The 19,972-nt window shown below is 39.8% G+C and overlaps 3 protein-coding genes across 3 annotated transcripts; 2 read left to right on the forward strand and 1 right to left on the reverse strand.

Annotated features, from left to right (window-relative positions):
• Positions 1-4,203: 4,203 nt before the first annotated feature.
• Positions 4,204-7,868, reverse strand: dnajc12 (DnaJ heat shock protein family (Hsp40) member C12). Its single transcript, XM_022743835.1, has 5 exons — positions 7,543-7,868; positions 6,805-6,883; positions 6,301-6,440; positions 6,074-6,203; positions 4,204-4,638 (listed from the first exon to the last, which is right to left on the reverse strand). The coding sequence occupies exons 1-5, from the start codon at positions 7,618-7,620 to the stop codon at positions 4,556-4,558; spliced, it is 510 nt and encodes a 169-aa protein (XP_022599556.1). The 5' UTR covers positions 7,621-7,868; the 3' UTR covers positions 4,204-4,555.
• Positions 7,869-8,377: 509 nt separating this feature from the next.
• On the forward strand, positions 8,378-14,832 carry sirt1 (sirtuin 1). The gene is made up of 9 exons (XM_022743938.1): positions 8,378-8,757; positions 9,196-9,318; positions 9,461-9,696; positions 9,814-9,966; positions 10,787-10,934; positions 11,022-11,101; positions 12,378-12,561; positions 12,689-13,216; positions 13,309-14,832. Exons 1-9 carry the CDS (start codon positions 8,412-8,414, stop codon positions 13,596-13,598), a joined length of 2,088 nt encoding a protein of 695 aa, XP_022599659.1. The 5' UTR covers positions 8,378-8,411; the 3' UTR covers positions 13,599-14,832.
• A 144-nt stretch (positions 14,833-14,976) lies between these two features.
• Positions 14,977-19,050, forward strand: cacul1 (CDK2 associated cullin domain 1). The gene is made up of 8 exons (XM_022743749.1): positions 14,977-15,796; positions 15,949-16,075; positions 16,246-16,348; positions 16,432-16,527; positions 16,633-16,735; positions 16,919-17,008; positions 17,217-17,355; positions 17,447-19,050. Exons 1-8 carry the CDS (start codon positions 15,475-15,477, stop codon positions 17,484-17,486), a joined length of 1,020 nt encoding a protein of 339 aa, XP_022599470.1. The 5' UTR covers positions 14,977-15,474; the 3' UTR covers positions 17,487-19,050.
• Positions 19,051-19,972: the final 922 nt, after the last annotated feature.

The raw sequence follows: 19,972 nt of genomic DNA on the forward strand, positions 1-19,972 counted from the left end.
CAGGGAAACAGCTAGCCTGGCTCTATCCACAGGTAAAATAAGTTATTGATGTTAATGTTTTTTATTTTATCTGTGTTTTAAAAAATGTTTCTTTATGTCCAGCACAAGTTTACAGACACCTTTCCACCAGGTGTCTCCAGTGTTGGACCTATCCAAGGGGATTCTTCACAAGGAACCTCAAATTAAGTTTACCACCTATACCTGCGATGCAAGCAGCACTACAGTATATTAGTACTTGCAAAAATAGCCAACATTGATAGCCTACACAATATTCTGTAAGTACTTGCAATAATGCTAATTACAGTAGGATTCAGTACCTGGTATGCTCTGTCCATGGTGCTGATGTAACCTTAAAGCCTACATACAGTAATATATTGTACAGCTATTATCACAGATATTACTATAGTGACATATGCATAGTGGATTTTGAATATATGCACACATTTTTATTTCTTTTCCAAGCCTACGTACTGTCAGATACTTTGCCACACACAGACACCCACCTGACTGGAAACAAAGTCCCTTTGATTTGGCTTCTTTTTTTTCAAAAAAATGCTCTGAACACTCCTGACATAAACTCACATGTTGTCATTTTCACTCTACAACAGTGTGATGCAATATGTGCATGGTTGGAACACATCAGTCATCAGTTCTATAAGTCTTACATATTAAAAAACTTACTACTTCTTACATACTCAATAAAAATCATTAAAAACTCCACAGGAGTTAGTTTTGAATCTTAGTTTTGAGAGTACAGAGTGGTAAATGACATACAGATAATTCTGAGTGGAGGCCAGTTGTTTGCAGCATCTGGGGAATCAAACCTCATCTCTGTTAAACAGCTTAAACTTCATCTTTAGTTTTTCAATGAATACTTTAGTATGTACGCTAAAGGTTGTGTTATCAATCCAGATGTCCAAGTATTACCAGTATTCCTAGATTCTCTTGATAAAAGGTGCTGTTAATTTCGTTTTTCAGCACAATAGCTAAATGATTTGGACAGATGTTTATTGTAGGTACTGTCTGTAGACTTTTAAAAAATACAGGCTAATGCCAAGTTATTGTCAGTTAAATTATGCAGGATCTCCTTCATTTCTTCATACATCGCTCTTTTCCAACACCTCTCTTTTATCCCTGTTATCTACAGCAGGCTCCTGAAATGTTGCATCAGCTGTTTCTTCCTGCCCTTTGGCAACAGCGAGTCAGCCATGATTGCTCTGCTCTGCCTGTTCAGATGAATCAGCATCGCCTCCTGGGACTCCCTGTATGTGCTGACTGCTGAGATATACCACTCTCGAAAGAGGAAAACATTTTAGGCACGCCCTGAAATCTCCTCCGGTTCTGTCATTTAGCGTTTAGTATGTAAATACTAATTTGATTCACTAATTAAAATTGAACCTCATATGACGTAAAACATGGATGTTTGTCGAAAATCTTTTGAGAATTTGGATTTTAGGAGATGTAGCTCCATCTTGTGGTAATATACAGTCCCTACACCCTCTATGGTGAATATTGGGTGTAAACACGAGACTAAAATAAATATCAGCAGGATTTTCTCCTTTGGCTGATTTTATTCCAGCTTTAAACATTATCAAACGATAAGCGAGGAACTGACTCTTCTTTATCTGTCTCTTTACAGTATTTGGCTTCCTCAACACTTTCTGTAATCAGCAGCTGTGTTGCAGCTTCTTTATATTATTCGTTGGTTTAACCTGTACCATACTCTTACTCATGCAATAGTGTGACACCAACAACTTCTCGGGGGGGGCAAAAGAGTTTTGTCCACACTGTGAAATAATAGCTCAAGAGCCCTTTAGATCCAAACCCCCCCCCAATTATTTTTAATGTGATTGATGGTGATTGCTCCTCTACTCCAGGTGGAGGCGCTGCAGGACCAACAAACAGCTCTGCTTTCTGAGGAAATAAGAAGATAAAGAAGCTGCAGTAACATATAAAGAGGTGATGTTTGACCGTGTGTGTGTCCCGGTTGTTTGTTGATCAGTATAAAGGAGTGTAAAAAGACTGGGTCCCGCTGTATTACTCAGGCTGCACTACAGCGTCTATTCACGGGCGCGATCCCACTACTGAGCGGCACGGGGGCTTTGACCTGCTCCGTTACCGACCTGGGCCGGTGCACCCCTCCTTAGGCGACCTGGTGGTCCCGGGCTCCCCCAGGAGCACCATATCGATACCGAACTTAGTGCGGACACCCGATCGGCATAGTCCGCAGCAGCTCAGAGCTCCTGAGCTCAAACGATCCGCCAGCCTCAGCCTCCCAGTGACTTGGATTACAGGCGCGCGCCACCGCACCCGGCGAGAAGCAGTTACGCTTATGGTGCTTTTAGCTTTTACAAAAGTGACGTCATCAAAAAGTCTGGCGCCATCTGGTGGTGAAGGTTATGTAGCATTTGGCCAGCTTTCAGTCCGTGATGGCACATTATGAAGCTAGCGCAGTAGCCTTATGATGTGAATATGTAAGTGCTGATGGTTTTATCCGCCATTTAGAACCAAATGTAGCCCCACCCCCCGGCACACCTGTAAAACATTTGATTATGTATGTGACTATACTGTTATTGGCAGAATCTACCTGCTGCTGCTTCATTGCCTCAAGTCATTAATGTGCAAACCTTCCTTACAAACATGAAACTGTCAAAGTCAACTCTGGTAGAGAGTAAAGTACTAAATAGTCGACTATTTAGTAATATTTGTACTTTTCTTAAGGCCTATTCTATTTTAAACTACACATCCACTATAATTCAGAGAGAAATGATGTTTTTTTTATTCCACTTTTATTCCATATATATATATATATATGTATTAATTTTGTATAAGGAGAAGATGGGTGTGTTGTTACTTTAAGATTTTAAATACAAAATGATCCCTATACAATATATGATGCATTATTACTGAATAAAGAATATCAAACAGTAAAATAAGTGGTTATAATTTGCTCTCTATACTGAGTAGTTTTATTTCTTTTTAGTTTTATTTATCATTATTTGCCAGTATTTTGAATTTGGGGATTTTATTTGTATTTATTTAATTTTATTAGTATTTTTACACTGTGGTATGAACATTTTCCTTCATAAAAGCAGCCAAATATTTCTTCCACCAATGTTGCAGGTGCATATGTGACATTTTCCATATGTAAAATTCAAAATGTGCAGGAAAATTGTAACAATGTATAAAATGATAACAGAAAACAGATGCTGGTACATCTCTGTGAAAAACAAAGGCTTTTTGTTCACTTCATGCTCTATTTCTGCTATTAATCAACCACAGACTCCAGCAGTATCTGTGAAGAAGTATGTTTATTGTTGGATACATTTGTTAGGTAAGCAGACCTCTCTTCTTTGGATATGGCATTTAACATCTACCACTGAAGGACAGTGCAGAATCATATAGATGGTGATGACATTTTAAAACCAGAAGTAGACTGCTACAAATATTGTCCTTTTTATCATATTGCACACATTTATTTAAATTTACAGAGGACATGTTAATTTCAGTTCATTCCTACCTTCAGATTGATCAATATTCAGATCTAATCTACTTTTTTAAATCAATACAACTTCATCATTATTCTGTCTCTGTCTTTATTTAACTTATCACATCTCATTCAGTCCTTATTGCATGATTTACAACATGGATGACTAAAGATAAGACATATAGTGTGAAGCCAGCCTTCATACATCTAAGACCACTTGCAGTACAGCTGACATGAAAACAGTATATGCTCAAAACGATCCCTATGGTGTTATATGAGAAATAGTAAATAACAGCAACAATTCCAGCTTTGTTACTAATTTCTGGACCGTTAAACCTCATTACATGTAACATTTGGAATCCAGTCTCTGTTTCATATGATCTGTTCACTAACTAAACTTTACAATTATAACAAAGGTTTGACTTGATATAAGGATATGTCATCTGCCAGTCGGTTGCAACATTTGTTTCGACAAACCTCCAAGTAAATCTGATTTTGCTGGATGATTTGAATTACTCCTGACAACACTTCATGCCAGCTATGCAAAGATGGAAGTCAGTGGTTCTATATTTAAACTGTAAATCACTGTAGCCATAATGATGCCATGCACATGCACGAAAGTAGCTAACTGGATGTTCTGTTTCCGACTGAAGTAATGATTTTTATGTTCTTCATTACAGCTGAAGACTTCAAATGATGCATATAAGGAAATAATGGACATGACATGTTTCGGTTTTATTTTCCCAACATTGTGAACTAAACTGCACAAAAATACACATTACAGCATTCAGGTACTCCAGTAGCAGGCATGATTCTCCAATCTCCAGTGTGTTAGTGAACATGGTTAAGGACTGTGCAAGACAAATAACAACATATATCATTCACATGATTTAATACTAAACTATCAGATTTTCATGAGACAAAATATTTCACATGTGTAACAGACACATTTACAGCCAGATCATATTCACACACACTGACATCACAGTTACCAGGGTCTCGTGTTAGTAAGTCACAACAAGGAGACAAAAACACAAACATTTAAACAAAATAGAGCAGGTGATATATTTAGATTTCATAATTTCTGAACTTCTGCAGTAGGCTTGATGGAGAGTCAGCGGCCCAACGGAAACGCCGATGGCAGTAATCACCTAAACAGTGAAGATGAAAAGTCTGTTAATTGGATTTGATATGTTATTGGATTTAATACTCTTGTAAACAATAGATACACCTTGTTGTTAGAAAGTGAAACCTGAACAGGAGAACAAGATCAGATCTGCTGATATAATGTGTTAAGTATAGTCACATTGTTCAACTTTATTAATGTAATACTATCACCTTTTATTGTATAATGATTATGAGTTCATAAAGATGAGATTTACAGTTTAACTGATGTAACAACTACTAGAAACATTTTTGAAGATTCTGCACTCAGCATTGTTTAACTTTCAGTGTGGCAGCTGTTTCTACTTTAATGTCTCCATCTAACCATCTTGAAAGGACTGAACTTTCTCTCAGACCACAGGCAAACTCAGTTAACTGGAACAGAGCAGCAGGTCCAGCTGCAGCCCTCTGCACTAATGAGGAAAACTGAATGAAACATATGGAAAACTAGAGTCTAAAGCTACAAATGGTCCTTCACTAGAATAAACATCACAATAACAAAGCATCCGAACCAGAAAGAAACGCTCTCCTAAGTGTTTACGGACTGAAGAGAAATGCTCCCTGTACTTTTCTGGACTCAAATTCTCAAAGGTCAGTGCATTAAAGTGGAACGCTTCCCAAAGAAGAGTGTGAGGAAAAAAAGACCTTTTTTATGGAAGTGCCAAAGTGCACCCCTTTTTTGAAAAATATTCTATGGACCAAATGCTACACCAGAGTGGCTCTTAAGCAGCCCCAGTTTTTCTTCTAGTTACCCAGAGTGCTCCTCTGATTATCAAGTGCCTCTCTGGTGTGACCTTACCATAAGTATGGAAGAGGTATGTAAGGATGCTAGGGGCACTGCTGAACACCAGTATTTCTGTCCCCTGAAAGGCCACTCCCTTATTTTAAGGACGTTGTTGGCAACACTTAATTAGTTTACTGAAGCAAATTTTTTAATTTTGGAATTTTATTTGTAACAGAGTATTTTTACACTGTGGTATGAACTTTTTCCTTCTTAAAAGCAGCCAAATATTTCTTCCACCACTACCGCAGATGCATATGTGACATTTTCCATATTTAAAATCCAAAATGTGCAGGAAAATTGTATCAATGTATAATTAATAAGAACAGATGCTGGTACATCTCCATGAAAAATAAAGGCTTTTTGTTCACCTTGTGCTCTATTTGTTCTATAAATCAAGATCTCAGCTACAGATATTGTCATTTTAGTTATATTCAACACATATTAATTTAAATTTATTGAGGACGTATTCAAGTTAATTCCTAGCCTCATATTTTATTTCTAGGCTATATTATGCAGGATTAGATGCTCATATTGTTTTTTTTCAATGTTGTGTTTGGCTCTTCAGGAGTATTTCAAATAAAAGGTAATTCAGGTTTCTGTACTTTCCAGTGCTTTTGAACAATTTGAAATATACTTACTTGAGGATGGCATGGCATCATATGCCTCCTGCTCACAGTGAAAGTCCTCTGCTTGGGAAGTGTTCGGGATTTCTGCTTTTGACGCCTCCAGCATCGGCTCCTTCTTATCTCTCACAGCCCAGTGCATCGACTGCAAACAGGTGACCAAATGTATCACTGGGAATTCTTCTCATACAGATTACACAGTATTTTTTAAAAAGCTATACCAGAGAAAAGACATCACATACAGTTTTTACGGAGTCATTCAAGGCTTGCCAGTCGTGGAATGAAATAGTGACACCACTTCTTCTCCACAGGTCATAGTTTTTCCTTTTGTTTTCATTGCATAAAACCTCTTTGGCTTCTTGCAGTTTTTGAAAATCTGCCACTGTCACAAAAAAAGAAATGATCAGGGGTCTAAGATGGAACATTATGCTTACAGAATTAGGAGAAATAAATTCCCTCTTCTTTGTATGCAGCTGTAAGTAGCTCCCCATTAACATAATTTGCTTTGAAGTCAAGACATCAGAAAGAGGCACTGACTGTGGGATAAGTAAGAAAAATTAAGATACAATGACAAAAAACATCATTAAAAAGGCAATAAAATAAAAGGCTGGGTTCATCTTGAATCCAGATCACACTTCTGGCTATGTAAAGTGTTTTATTATATGTTTTTCTATTTATTTGTCAGAGTTTTTTTTTTTTTTTTTAAACACACACCAGTGTGTTACAGCAGTGGACCGCATATTTACCTGCTCTTGGGTTGCCTTGGTGTTTGTCTGGGTGACACGCCAAGGCTCGGATCTTGTATTCATTGATAATCTGTTCAGTCTGCAAACAGATTAAATAAATATAATGTACTTTTGCCAATATAAATATATGTACTTCGGGAATCAGTCACTTATTCTATTTTTGAAGGACATCATTTGGTTTAGTTTATTTTATGGCCTTCAAATGCATTTGTTTACTGCTCAAATTAAACATTTTTCTTAGTGTACCAACAATGTAGACATTTTAATGTATCATGATATCACCATTACCGTTACTGTCAATTTTGTCTATTATAGATGCATATTGATGTTCCCATCACGGAAGTTGCTGTTGTCATACTTTCTACTGTTAATGATCTGAATATGAAATATTATGCTGAACGTGTATTACATCTGTTACACATGTGGACATGTTTAATGAGTGAATCACAGAGCCCAAATACTAGCTCAACGGAGGCTCTGGATGACGCACGAGTTCCTGACATCTTTAGCTGAAGCATCAACAGGTATCTGTTGGCTCAAACTAACCTCTGGTGTATACATAATTCATCAATCTTTCAACTCAACAATTTACAAATTGCTGATCGTTTGCGTACATCCAGCATATTCCATTATCGTCCACTTCACAGCTTTTATTACAGTACATTTTGGTTTGTAGATCAACACAATCATTGTCACCCAGCAAATAGGCTGAGCCTAAACCCACTGGCCAGAACTTACCGACGACAATTCATCGCAGCCCAATAACCCGTAGTAATCCTCCAATTCCTCTGGTTTGCAGTTCAAAATAGCCTCCATAAAATCTGTCGGGGAAATGTGTGTGGTTTTCTGTAGCGGAACAGCTCGTCTGTTACCCTGGATCACAGCTCTGCTTGGCTCAAGTTGCTGATGGACTCCCCGCCCCGCTGCTGTGGCTCACTCACTCACAAGTTTATCTTGTAATTATTTTGTCAGCTAGCGCTGGATAATTAACGGAGGGAATGCTAAACGCTTACAAGTATCAAGGGAATTCTCTCCTGAGTTGTGGGCAAAACTGAGCTGTCCTTTTTAACCATATGACGTATGCTGCATTCAAGTGTCTGACTAAAAGTCCCACAAAATTCGACAATTCTTACAGGCATGAAACAATGGCAAAGGTAGCCTTAAAAAATTAGATAACATAATGAATGACTGTGTAATAAAATCATACTCTGATGACGGGACTACACGGCAGGTGGCATAGATGGTAAAATGACAAGGACACATTTGCATGAGGCATGTGATTGAGGTTGTAATTAAAATTTCAACGTGTACATTTAATGCAAAAGTTATAAATGGTGTTTGTTGATATGGCTCACAGTCTACTATGAAAAATATTTGATTCTGCACTTTACTTAAAACTTTGTGATGTTATTCACAGCCTTTTACATTTGCTCGAAATTCACCAGACAGTGTTTGAAGGCATCAATATTTTGTTATGGTTTTATGTCATCGATGTACCGGGGGGACGTTCCAGTCGTGACTACTGGTGGAGAACGGGTCACGTGCGCTATGCAAATGAGCCAGCTGTCGGAGAGGAAGGATCTGCTCAGCAGCTCTGCGGGCTGAAGATGGCGGACGGAGAGAACAGTCTCGGAACGGGCTTTTCAGGCGCCTCCGAAATGGACGAACCTGCCGCGAAAAGGTCGAAAATCAGTCCCGGAACGAACTACGGGTTCAAAGGAACCGAAGCAGATCAATTCTCGTGCGTCTCTGCGGACACAGAGAGCTGGGAGGCGGCGGTGAATTGTGCGCAGCCAGCGGAGAAGGAAGCAAAGCCGGTGATGGCGGTAGAGCAGGCCCCAGCAGCGCTAGGCGGAGACAACAATGGACTGGGACTGCTGGTCTCCGAGCCGCACAAACCAGTTATGAAGCTTGACGACAGCGCTGTACTTGGGACAACCGAGGAGGGTGCTGGTATGAAAACAGGCGGGCAGTTTAACAAAGCTTCAGTATTTACGCAGCTCAAAGCGGGCAGTGCTTGTTTTACCAACTTAACCGGCGAGTTAGCTAAATTTGAAAGAGAAGATAAGTTAACGTTAATTAGCTAACGTTACACGCAGTAGATAATATGTGTGATTGTTAGGAGATGTGTACTTCTCAAGACGAACACTTACGCTTTTCTTTACGTTAACGCTGGGAAGTGAAGAGAAACCTGACCCACGGCTCTAAACTTTGATAGCAACTTAGCATTTATTAGAAGGTTTATATCTGTTTCCCACCAACGTTCACTTAACGTCACCACACTGAAGTTGTTGTCATGGAAAGTGATTTTAACTGATGATAGTGGTTATCAGAGATAGGCGCCACTTAGCTCTGGTTTTATTTGTTCATTTCCCATATTTCTGTGCTCAGATTTTCTTGAACGCGATGATCTCCCCTCCAACGGTCTGGCTGTCACACCGGACCACATCAACGAGGAAGATGACAGATCCTCGCACGCAAGCTCCAGCGACTGGACTCCTCAACCGCAAATAGGTAAGCACTTGCCACAAACTGAAGCAGCTTTTAACACTCCTCTGATAGTGTGTAGTTTGTAACTATGAAAGTGTTAAAGCATTGGTACAGGATATACATATTGGGAATACAAGACATACTGAGATGTTGTATTCTTGGCCAGGTTCCTACAGCTTCATCCAGCAACACATCAGAGAGACTGATCCAAGGACCATCCTGAGGGATTTGCTGCCTGAGACTGTACTTCCACCAGACTTAGACGACATGACATTGTGGCAGATTATCATCAACATCTCAGAACCTCCAAAAAGAAAAAAGCGAAAGGACATCAACACTTTAGAAGACGTGGTTAGGCTACTCCATGAAAGTAAAAGGATCCTTGTGCTGACTGGTGCTGGGGTATGCATCTACGGTAGTACTATAAAGTATACAGATATTTAAGATTACCATGTGTTTGATTTAATACTTAGTAGCAGTGTTAATGTTATTAAGTCAGCTTGTATTCTCTTTTTATAGGTGTCCGTTTCATGTGGAATACCAGACTTTCGTTCCAGAGATGGAATTTATGCACGGCTCGCTGTAGATTTCCCAGATCTTCCAGACCCTCAAGCTATGTTTGATATTGAATACTTCAGACGGGACCCAAGACCCTTTTTCAAGTTTGCTAAGGTTTGTTCATCGTGTCCACTTACTCGTGTGCAGACTCAAAGTTAACCACAAAATATTGAAAAATGATTTGATTGCCTGCAACTAAGATCCAAGTGTTTGGTGTAATAAGATAATAAACTTTTTTTTAGTTATGTATTCAAAACTAAATATGCTCATATGAACCTTTGCAAGGTGTTGCAGATATCTGCACACAGAAAGTAATGAAAAGTAATATATACATGCAAGCATCATACAAGCACATCTATGTATTCCAGGTGCATGACTGTAGAAGAGTGTGCATCATTATACATAGTATCCTGTAGCTTCCATTTTTGTAGCTCTTACCCTTTATAGTACTAATATGAAACAATGTTTATCCTTGGGTATGAGATGAGATACATGCCCTTTGACTGAAGAAAGGTCTATGAACAAAAGCTTTTAATGTAATAATATATGGTGCACCAGATCCTTGTGTGCAGAAAACGTGTTTGGTGCATACAAAATGTTTTAAAAGAAGATTTTGAACTTGTTTACCTCAATTTCTAGGATAACATTCTCTAAAAGATTCTCTGCTGTGAACATTTTGAGGCTTCAGCAAATTCAGAGGCATCTGCTGTCATAACATTAAACTTTTGGAGAGCAAGTACAACTTGTCCTTCAGCCACTGTGCTGCATTTATATTTATTTGGTGTTAAAAGCTCCAGTTTATGTTCCGAGACTAAGCTCAACCAGGATTTAAACAGTTGAAAAGATGAAGGGTGCAGTGAAGCCACAACAGAGCTGATATGTAGCAAGCTTTGGATTCTGTCCGCTAGTGCTGAATGCATCCTCTTTGTTACAGGAGATCTACCCTGGTCAGTTCCAGCCTTCACCCTGTCACAAATTTATATCTATGTTGGATAAGCAAGGGAAACTGCTTCGCAATTACACACAAAACATTGATACATTAGAACAAGTGGCTGGAGTTCAGCGGATTATCCAGTGTCATGGTAAGTGATACAGCTAATCCTGAATCTTAGTTTGTATATAGTTCTGTCTGTGGTGATAATGAAAATAAAATAATGCTTTTATTTCAGGGTCGTTTGCAACTGCGTCCTGTCTCGTCTGTAAACACAAAGTGGATTGTGAGGCTGTAAGGGAAGACATCTTTAACCAGGTATTTATGCATTACAAACTGATCCAGGATAACACATTTTAATGTACTGTTGGATACCACGTCATCAAAGTCACAAGACACTGCCATTTTATCAAAGTATTCCCCACAAATCCTGAAGCCTATTACATACTATGCATGTTAAGAAACAGCTGCAACAATTTAAATGAAAATGTACAAATTGTGTTGTCCAACAGTAACATCTAGAATTTCAGGGTCAGTGCAACTCCTTCACAATCAACTTCCAGTCAAAACTCTTACAGAGCCGTAGGTGGCTGATCAGTGTACATTTGCTGACTGTAAGATGTTTTGTGTATGTCATACACTTGTGTTAGCACTGAAGTGCCACTCCAGGGTTGGGACAAACATGACCAGGAGGAGCAATTTGGACGCTTTGACACAGGGGTAACAAATAATTATTAATCGCTGCACTGTGTTCCATCATTTGCTGGAAGGGGGCCATGGTTTATGTAATAAGCTCCACCTGTCATTTTCCTGCTTTGAGAATTCAAAGTCTCTTCAATGAAAAGGGTCTGAATTTTATTTATGCTGCAAAATGACATATTAAGTTCTTAATCTATACTCTGATAGATGAGTGTCATCAGTATTGCCCAAACATGGTGCAGTTAAAACACTATAAGCATCAACCAGTGTCAATAACTCTACAGTCATTTTTGAGATTCTAGTGGTGGTGGTGGTGGTGTTATATTAATGACAGTGAAAATGTTTTTCAGGTAGTTTGTCCATCATCATTAACACACTGTAAATAATGTTTGTAGTGGGTTGGTTCATCCAAAAAAATACAGAACTTTTCAAATGTAATTCAATTTCATTGTATTGGACATGTAGCAGCAGATGTCAAATACTTGTTAAAGCTGTTTGCTTAATACATTTCATCAGGGGTAAGAATGAAAATGTGTATTTTATATTTTATATGTATTTTTAGTTTTTTTTTTTTCATATGTAATGAACATACTTTAAAATGTGACATGTGGTTGTCAGCTCAAGCTCAAACTGGCAGAACACTACAGAAAGAATAAAATGAAATCTCTGCATGAACAGGTCTATTCAGAGATTTTGCAAGATCCATGATAGTACAACTTTCAGTCACTTGTGGAAGTAAATCAGGGGTGTACAGCTGCCTGCTAAGAAGACATTAGCTAATATTGTGGATTTTATAGATATGCAACCCCCTACCAAAGTAAGGAGGACGTTTGGCATTGCGTTCCTTTAACACCATATTCTGTTATAGTGCTAATAAGATAAATTCTTCTTGCAGGTTGTCCCTCGTTGTCGACGGTGTCCAGATATTCCCTTGGCAATCATGAAACCTGACATAGTCTTCTTTGGAGAGAATCTTCCAGAAATGTTCCACAGAGCCATGAAGCAGGATAAAGATGAGGTGGACCTCTTGATAGTCATTGGCTCTTCTCTTAAAGTCCGACCAGTTGCCCTCATCCCAAGTATGGTTTCATCAGATGAATGGATTTCTTTTATAAGATGCATGCAATAACCAGCATTTTTCCATTGTGCTTGCAGTTAATGTAAACATGTAATACATAACTGTTTTCTCTTCTTCATCCCATCCAGACTCCATTCCTCATGAAGTGCCTCAGGTCCTGATCAATAGGGAGCAGCTGCCTCACCTCAACTTCGATGTAGAGCTACTTGGGGACTGTGATGTCATTGTCAACGAGCTCTGTCATCGATTGGGTGGAGACTTTGAGCAGCTCTGCTACAACACTGTAAGACTCACTGAGATCACAGAGAAACCCCCACGGTTACCAGAACAACCACCAAGCGAGGCCTTGCCTGCTTCCAGCGACGCAGCTCAGGAGGAGCAGAAGCAGCACAGTACAGACTCAGTAACTAAGCCTTCAGAGGAGACAGAAAGTCTGAATGCCACAGAGACTGCTGGTAATAATGTTACACCTCCAGAGCCTTGTCCAAATGCCCAGTGTCCCAGTGAAGGGACAGCCGAGCCTTCAGAGCTACCAGCAGACGATGCACCAAAAGAGGAGGCCGCTGAAGTTAAGAGCCAAACCTCCAACCTTGAATTTCGTAGAAGATGCTGGATGAGTCGAATCAACAGAAGTCCAATCAGCAAACGCCTTGAGAGTAAGCCTATTATAAATGCCAAAGTTGTGAAGTAATGATTTTCTCCAAATATTGATTCCAGCTTAATAAATTGTTTGTATTGTTTCCCACAGCAGGCCAGTATCTGTTCCAAGCACCGAATCACTATGTCTTTCATGGGGCTGAGGTTTACTCCGACTCTGAAGATGAGACGTCGAGCTCTTGTGGCAGCGACAGTGACGAGTCCGAGTGCAGTGCAGACGGGGTGGAAGAGGACAGTGAGCCAGACGAAGCGGATGCACTAGCAGCAGCAGATGGAGACACATGCCTCAGAGACACAATACAACACACTTTAGCCAATGAGGCCACATCAAGTGTGCAGACAGACAATACTGAAAAGACACAGAGCACCACACACCTTTAAATGTAAAGTACCCTGTCAACAAAGCACTAATTGTCTTTATATATATATATATGTTTCGTATATTTTTGACTCATCAACCTTACTATTATTTTTCATAAAGTTGAAATTGCGTGACAACTTTGTGTGAATATGCATCAAGTTTTTTTTTTTCCCTTGTTTTTTTTTCTGTGCCCACTTTGGTCACATGCATTGTGTCTGAAACATCATACTGTATGCTACTTACTAAATAGAATGCAGTAGTTGTGTTTTTAATTTCTTTTTTTTTCTTTTTTTTTTTTTTTTTTAGGATTTCTTTCCATGTGCTAGTCTGATTTTGCATTTACATTTTCAGAAATTTAGCTGATTCTCTCATCTACTGCGGCATACCACAAATGCAACACTAGATTAAGCTTTAATTCCTAAATCGCAGTCATTACAAGGAAAGGCTTCAAATGTGAATCTCAGCCCATAGTGTGATGTCAACTGTGATCTAATGATGTGTTTCAGAGTTGGTTCTTGTTACCACTGGGAAACATGTAAATATGTAAACCTACTGCCTGCTAAATAGTGGGTACTATGAGTTTCAGACACATACATAAATCTTCAGATGGTTTACTTGAAGGCATCATTCTAACTTGCAATATAAAAAGTTCAGCTCTGCTCTTTCCTGAGGGTAAATGCTGGAAAAAGGAACAGTACTCTTTAATTTTAGACCAAAGAACACTTCATCAACGCGCTCCTACGTTGTCACAAGCTTTGTATGTTTAACCTGTCATTTAAATCTTGGAAGAAAAATATAACTATTGACAAGGTGTTCCTTCTGACATGTGGCAGCTACTTTTTTATGGTCAAGCCTCTTATTTTTATACTCTGATGTGAGACATACTCATCGAAGAGTAGGTGATTTTATCTGTACAAAGTTATACTAAGTTGTAATATTAAGCCTTAGGAATATATTCAATGAGTTCACATTGAAAAGCAGCACTTTTTTCCTTCTTATGAAACCGGTTTTGTTGCTCCTGTCACTTTTCATAGAGTTAAAACAAAAGAAAAAACAGTTACCTTCATCATACAGAGTCTGCTGCCTGTAAAGATTAAGTGTTGGTAGATGGACATATTTGAGCCAATGTGTTGGATAAGTGTCTACACCAACATAATTCACATGCCATTTACAAGGTAATGTTTTGTTTACGGTTTAAGGAAAAACATTTTTACATCATTATAGTTGTTATTTCTCCTGGGGTTCTCAGTAAAAACAAGAATGAAAAACACTGACCAGTCATTTCTGTTACTTCAAACACACCTGCCAGGTGATGGCGCAGGCGTGAAAAGCGCGTCACCCAGCGCCACTGAACACATCCTGCCAGTTCCTGTTTCCTCTTTCAAATACTAACTAGAGTGAGAGGGTTTCTGCGAGAGTAGCATTTCGTTTAGATACTGTTATCCTGTTATTCTCAGGAAAGTGTTTTAAGACAGCAGAACAATACGTAAGCATTTAACGTTGTGTAGTCGATAACGTTTGGGGGATTCTATAGCTAAACGTCACTAGTTTGTTCAGGCGTAGTACGGTAACATGATTTTTCTATGCTTAATCTGTAATGCCGTAATATAAAACTACTCAATGTGTTGATAGTACGTTTATTAATTTCTTTTTACTGGTTCAAATAAGCTAGGCTTGGCAACTTTTCTTCATCCAGTCGTTGGAACTACATTTCCCTGCTTTCTCTCGACTGTTCGGTGATGCGACATGTCGTAAAAATTCAGTCAACAACACCAAATCCGAGATGGACTCAACCAAAGACGGTTGACAGTTTCTGTCTTCATCTTTATTTGTTATCTGAAATGTTTATCGCTATCTAGTGACGCCAGGGTTCGGTACACAGGTCCGGTTGTGAAGATGGAGGCCATGGAGGATGATAGTTTGGACGTAAAAGACGACCATAACCACAACTACTGTGCGAGCAGCAGCAGTAAGGTCCGCACGTATCTTAGCAGCCGACTGTCGGATGTAACGACGGTCCCGCAGCCCGTTTGCCCACCGGTACCGGGAGGGGAACCGGGGACTCGACGAGGGAAGCTACGGTCCGGCAGCACAGGAGGGTCAAAGTTCATGGACTCGGATTCAGGGAGTGAGAACAGCGAAGTCAGTGAGACTGACTGCACGGCTCCGCCAGCCGCCGCCGAGGGAAAATTCACCCTCGATTCTACTTCCAAGTTCCGTAAGTTGACTTTAAGCAGCGGGGCCTGAAATCCTGTAGTCCCCCGACAGCAGGCCGAGCTGCCGGGGGACTACAGAGTGATGCCCCTGCCAGGCAGGCAGGTCACTGATAATGTTGGTTTCTGAGGCCTCCTCTCTCCTCTTTACACACAGTCCTGAATGCAATGGCAGTAGAAGACTACCGGAAAAACCACTGGCCAAATCTGGAGAAGGCAATTGACCGTCTGCTGGTTCAGAATCCCACAGACCACATCTCTGTTTCTTATGCACAGATATACAGGTGAGACTTTACACGTACAGGGATGTTGATTAAACACACACGAGCTGTTTGTGCAGCTTTTTCTACAGAATGTGATTTCTGCTGAGACCCATGAAGTTGCCACGTACATCACTGGTAGTTTCAGTTGAGATGCAGCTTTTCTTTAATGGTCTTTTACTTTATTTTCTCAGTTACATCTACAAGTGTGTTTGTCAGCAGCACTCTGAGCTGCTCTACAATGATTTGACATCAAAAATAACAACTCATCTTCAACACGTCTCCACCCATCTACAAGTAAGGAAATCCAGATACAAGGAGATCATCATATGCAGCACATACAGACACTATTAACTAACACTTTTGTTATTGTTTTCCAGACCAGCCCACCTGAGAACTTCATTGAGAACTTCAATGTTGCACTGACACAATACACAGCTTCTCTTCAATGTATAGTTCCTGTATTTATGTACTTGGTGGGCATCTTTTTCTAAAATATAACACATATTCAACAAATATTAATACATAACCTGAACACCTTTGTGCTGGCCTCTCAATTTCTTCATTTTGAATGTTTTCAGAACAAGTTCTACATCGAGTCAAAGCTGAACAGAGACCTAAGAGACGATCTGATGAAGCTGTTTGCTGATCACGTCGCAGAAAAACATGTGAACACACTGATGCGTGAGTGTATTTCTTCATTTGAAGCCCTGATGGCTGTTGTGAATTTTGAAAATTGTTCCTTTGCTTGTAACTGTGACTGTGCAACAAAACTGCATCTACAGAAGACCTGACCCTTTTGCTAAAATGTAGGAGTGACTTTTGAAATATTTGTGTTTTTTATTTATTTTATTTTTTCTCGTTCAGCTCTTCTCATCAAAGCTCATTCCATGCCATTTCAAGTGCAGCCATCTACAATGGCCAGTGTGGTTAAAGGCCTCTACAGCCTCCAACCAGGTGAGCTTCGTTCATGGTTCTTACCTGTTCTGCTGCCAGAAAGCTTTTCTATGTATTATCTGTTTAAATGTCACTTAAGTACAAGCTAATTCAGTCTTTCTCTCTCCACTACAGCAAACAAAACTGACACATATATTCATTTCTCCAGCAGAATCAGCTGCTCCACACATGCTCTTCTTTTTAATAGATTTTCTGTTTCCTCTTTCAGAATGGGCCCAGTTAGCCCCAGCTCTCTTCTCTGGGTTTATTCCCCAAATCAACCCTCCTGCTGTGGAGTCTCTGCTGTCTGACTACGCTGCTCATGACCAGAAGCTACAGATGGAACTCTCCATGAACGGATTTCCACGGTAAGTTTTCGGAGGCTAATCACAGTCTTAATAAATATAACACGGGTTAAGGTTTGCCTTAAACCACTAATGTGCTGTCCTCATTTTCCAGAGGTGACCAGTCTCGCAAGCGTGCCAGCGATGACTCCTGATGGCCGAGCCGGTGCCACAAGATCCTTTGCGGAACTATTACTGTGCCTCCTACATCTTTATCACAAGTTGGCTCACTGCACTAGGTACAATGTTAACAATGCGTCAGTTTCATCTCCCTCGACTCAAGGTCACAAAACACTGTGAACAACAAAGAGAACATGATGTTGAGTTGTCGAGCAGAAGCTTAATCTCACTGCACTAAAGAACAAGCACACAGGCATCCATTATGGTGCTTTCCTCTGTGATTATGACGCATCCAGCTTCAGTATTTGTAGGATGCTGCTGTGTGTCCTCAGACTGTTTTCCTCATGCTCTCCTCATTTGAAGAGTGCCTTCACCATGTCTGTCTGATCAGGTATCCTGACAGGGGATAGGCTGATGGTGGGTATTTCATTCCTAACCTTTAACATGGAAGTGTCTTGTGTGGTTTTGATAGACTGGGCTAATCAAGACTTTCTATTGCTGCTAATAATACTGTCCATGTGTTAATACTACAAATCCCTTGGTTTCACCCACTGTGTGTGTAACCCAGTGGCTACAGTCAACACAAGTGAGTATGGAGAAAAATGGAAACTAAATCATTGACCTCAACTATGATTCTCTTCTTCATGTTGCCTTTACTGTGTTGGTAAACCGGATTGTATTTTCCAGTTACGCCAAAGAGGATTTGCAGTACTTGTTTTTTTTTTTCTTTTATATATATATATAATACATCGGATTCAAGCTGACATTGTTAATGTTGTATGCTGTCTGAGCCATTTCAGTTTTTTATACTAACACGTTTTGAGCTTTGGTTGACCCGTTTGTTTGTTTAGACTTAAGTCAAATTCTAACTTTGAATATTACTTATTTGTTTTAGCCTCACATGTAGGACTGGCAGGGATTGCCACGTACGAACATTACACAGAGTGCCAGAAAGCTTGGACAACCACAGAACAGTGTTTGAGAATTTCCTAATTGTCCTTCAGTCTGTTTGACAACTTGCCTAAATCGTCCCTTAACTGTAAATATATTCAACCTGTTGCTTCATGGATTTATTGAAACAAATGATATGCAAATAATGTTTTGACCTAAGTCTGGCACACCTGTGCATTAAGTGTTCCTAACATGTTATAGGCCTGTTCATGATGTAAATAGTTTTTGTCTTTGGATAGTGCTCCGCGTACACTAGCGTCACTTGAATAGAAGTATTTGATACAAGGTCTTACACTGTTTTAAGTGTAAATAGAAGCTCAGGCTTGCTTCCTCTTTTCCGTCTGTGCTCTTGGAAATGGTTCTCATCATCTTTCAAATAAACTTACTTCATTAACCCTGGGACACAGTTGATTTTACTTTTCACTATTCAGTATTTTTAAATCTGGATCTTGAGAAGTGATGTTCTCTTCAATAAGTAGGCATTATTGTAAACTTAATGAAGCAGAAGGAAACCAGAATCATTGCAGATGCCAAACACTGGATGTATTATGTTATTTACTGAGATTATATCACTTTGTCTTTTAACATGCTGCAACAATATCCATGTTGAAACAAATGAATAAAATTCCACTTGGTTCAAATGCTGTTTCAGAATCTGTGGTGGAGAATCTTTTTATATGAAAACTAATCAAGGTAATTGTCATGTTGAAGCCAGATGTCTCCCAGGCAACATAAGTATTTAAGAAATGATTATCACTGTTGTGTGTGTCTGCTGTGTTAACATTAATGTGTGTGTGTGTGTGTGTGCGTGTGTGTGTGAGTCTCAACAAGGGGCTTCTAATTCTGTAGGACAGAGGTCTCTGATGGGCCACTGGAGGAGGAATCCCTTTACAGCACGCCCCCCCTGGCCAATGAGCAGGGACGCTACCCAGACACATGGGCCAGGCCTCCCCCCAAAAATAACCTGCGACTACTGCACTGACAAATGTTGCTACTTTTACTGGTGACAGGTTACCCTAGCTACTCGGCTCCATATTTTCCTGTAAACTCCAAGGTTAACTCTGCACGATAAAAAACCAGGAAGGCTGGGCAGCCGCCTGTGTCCAAGATTTCCCCAGGTGGCAGCAACGGGAAGACTGGAATCTCGCTCTTTGAGCACAGGTGCACCCTGAGGATTTACCGGTCCTTCACGGGGGGCCAGCTGGGTTGATTCTGAAGGTAAAGCATACCACCCCCCCTAATTTAATTGTTGTTCAGTGTCCCGTTGACTGTGTTTGGCATCAGCCTAATATGCTGTGTATAGCCTCAGAAAATCTCTGACATTGAGCCTCAGATGAGCTGGAGTCTATTTCTGTTTGAATGTTGTGCTTCTATTTAATTGAATTATCTTAACCTGCCTGGATGGGTGGTGCTGTGTTTAGCCAGGGGTCCGTTCCTCTGTGTGGGCCAGGACTGTGTGTTATCTCACTCAGCAGTGTCCCATTTATGATAATTATAGTTCTGTTTGTGTAATTGAATTAATGACTGATCAAAATCACGATAACAAGGGCACACAGGAAGAGAGGGACTG

This window comes from Seriola dumerili, unplaced genomic scaffold (genome assembly GCF_002260705.1).
Source record: "Seriola dumerili isolate Sdu_G_001 unplaced genomic scaffold, Sdu_1.0 BDQW01000073.1, whole genome shotgun sequence".
NCBI lineage: Eukaryota > Metazoa > Chordata > Actinopteri > Carangiformes > Carangidae > Seriola > Seriola dumerili.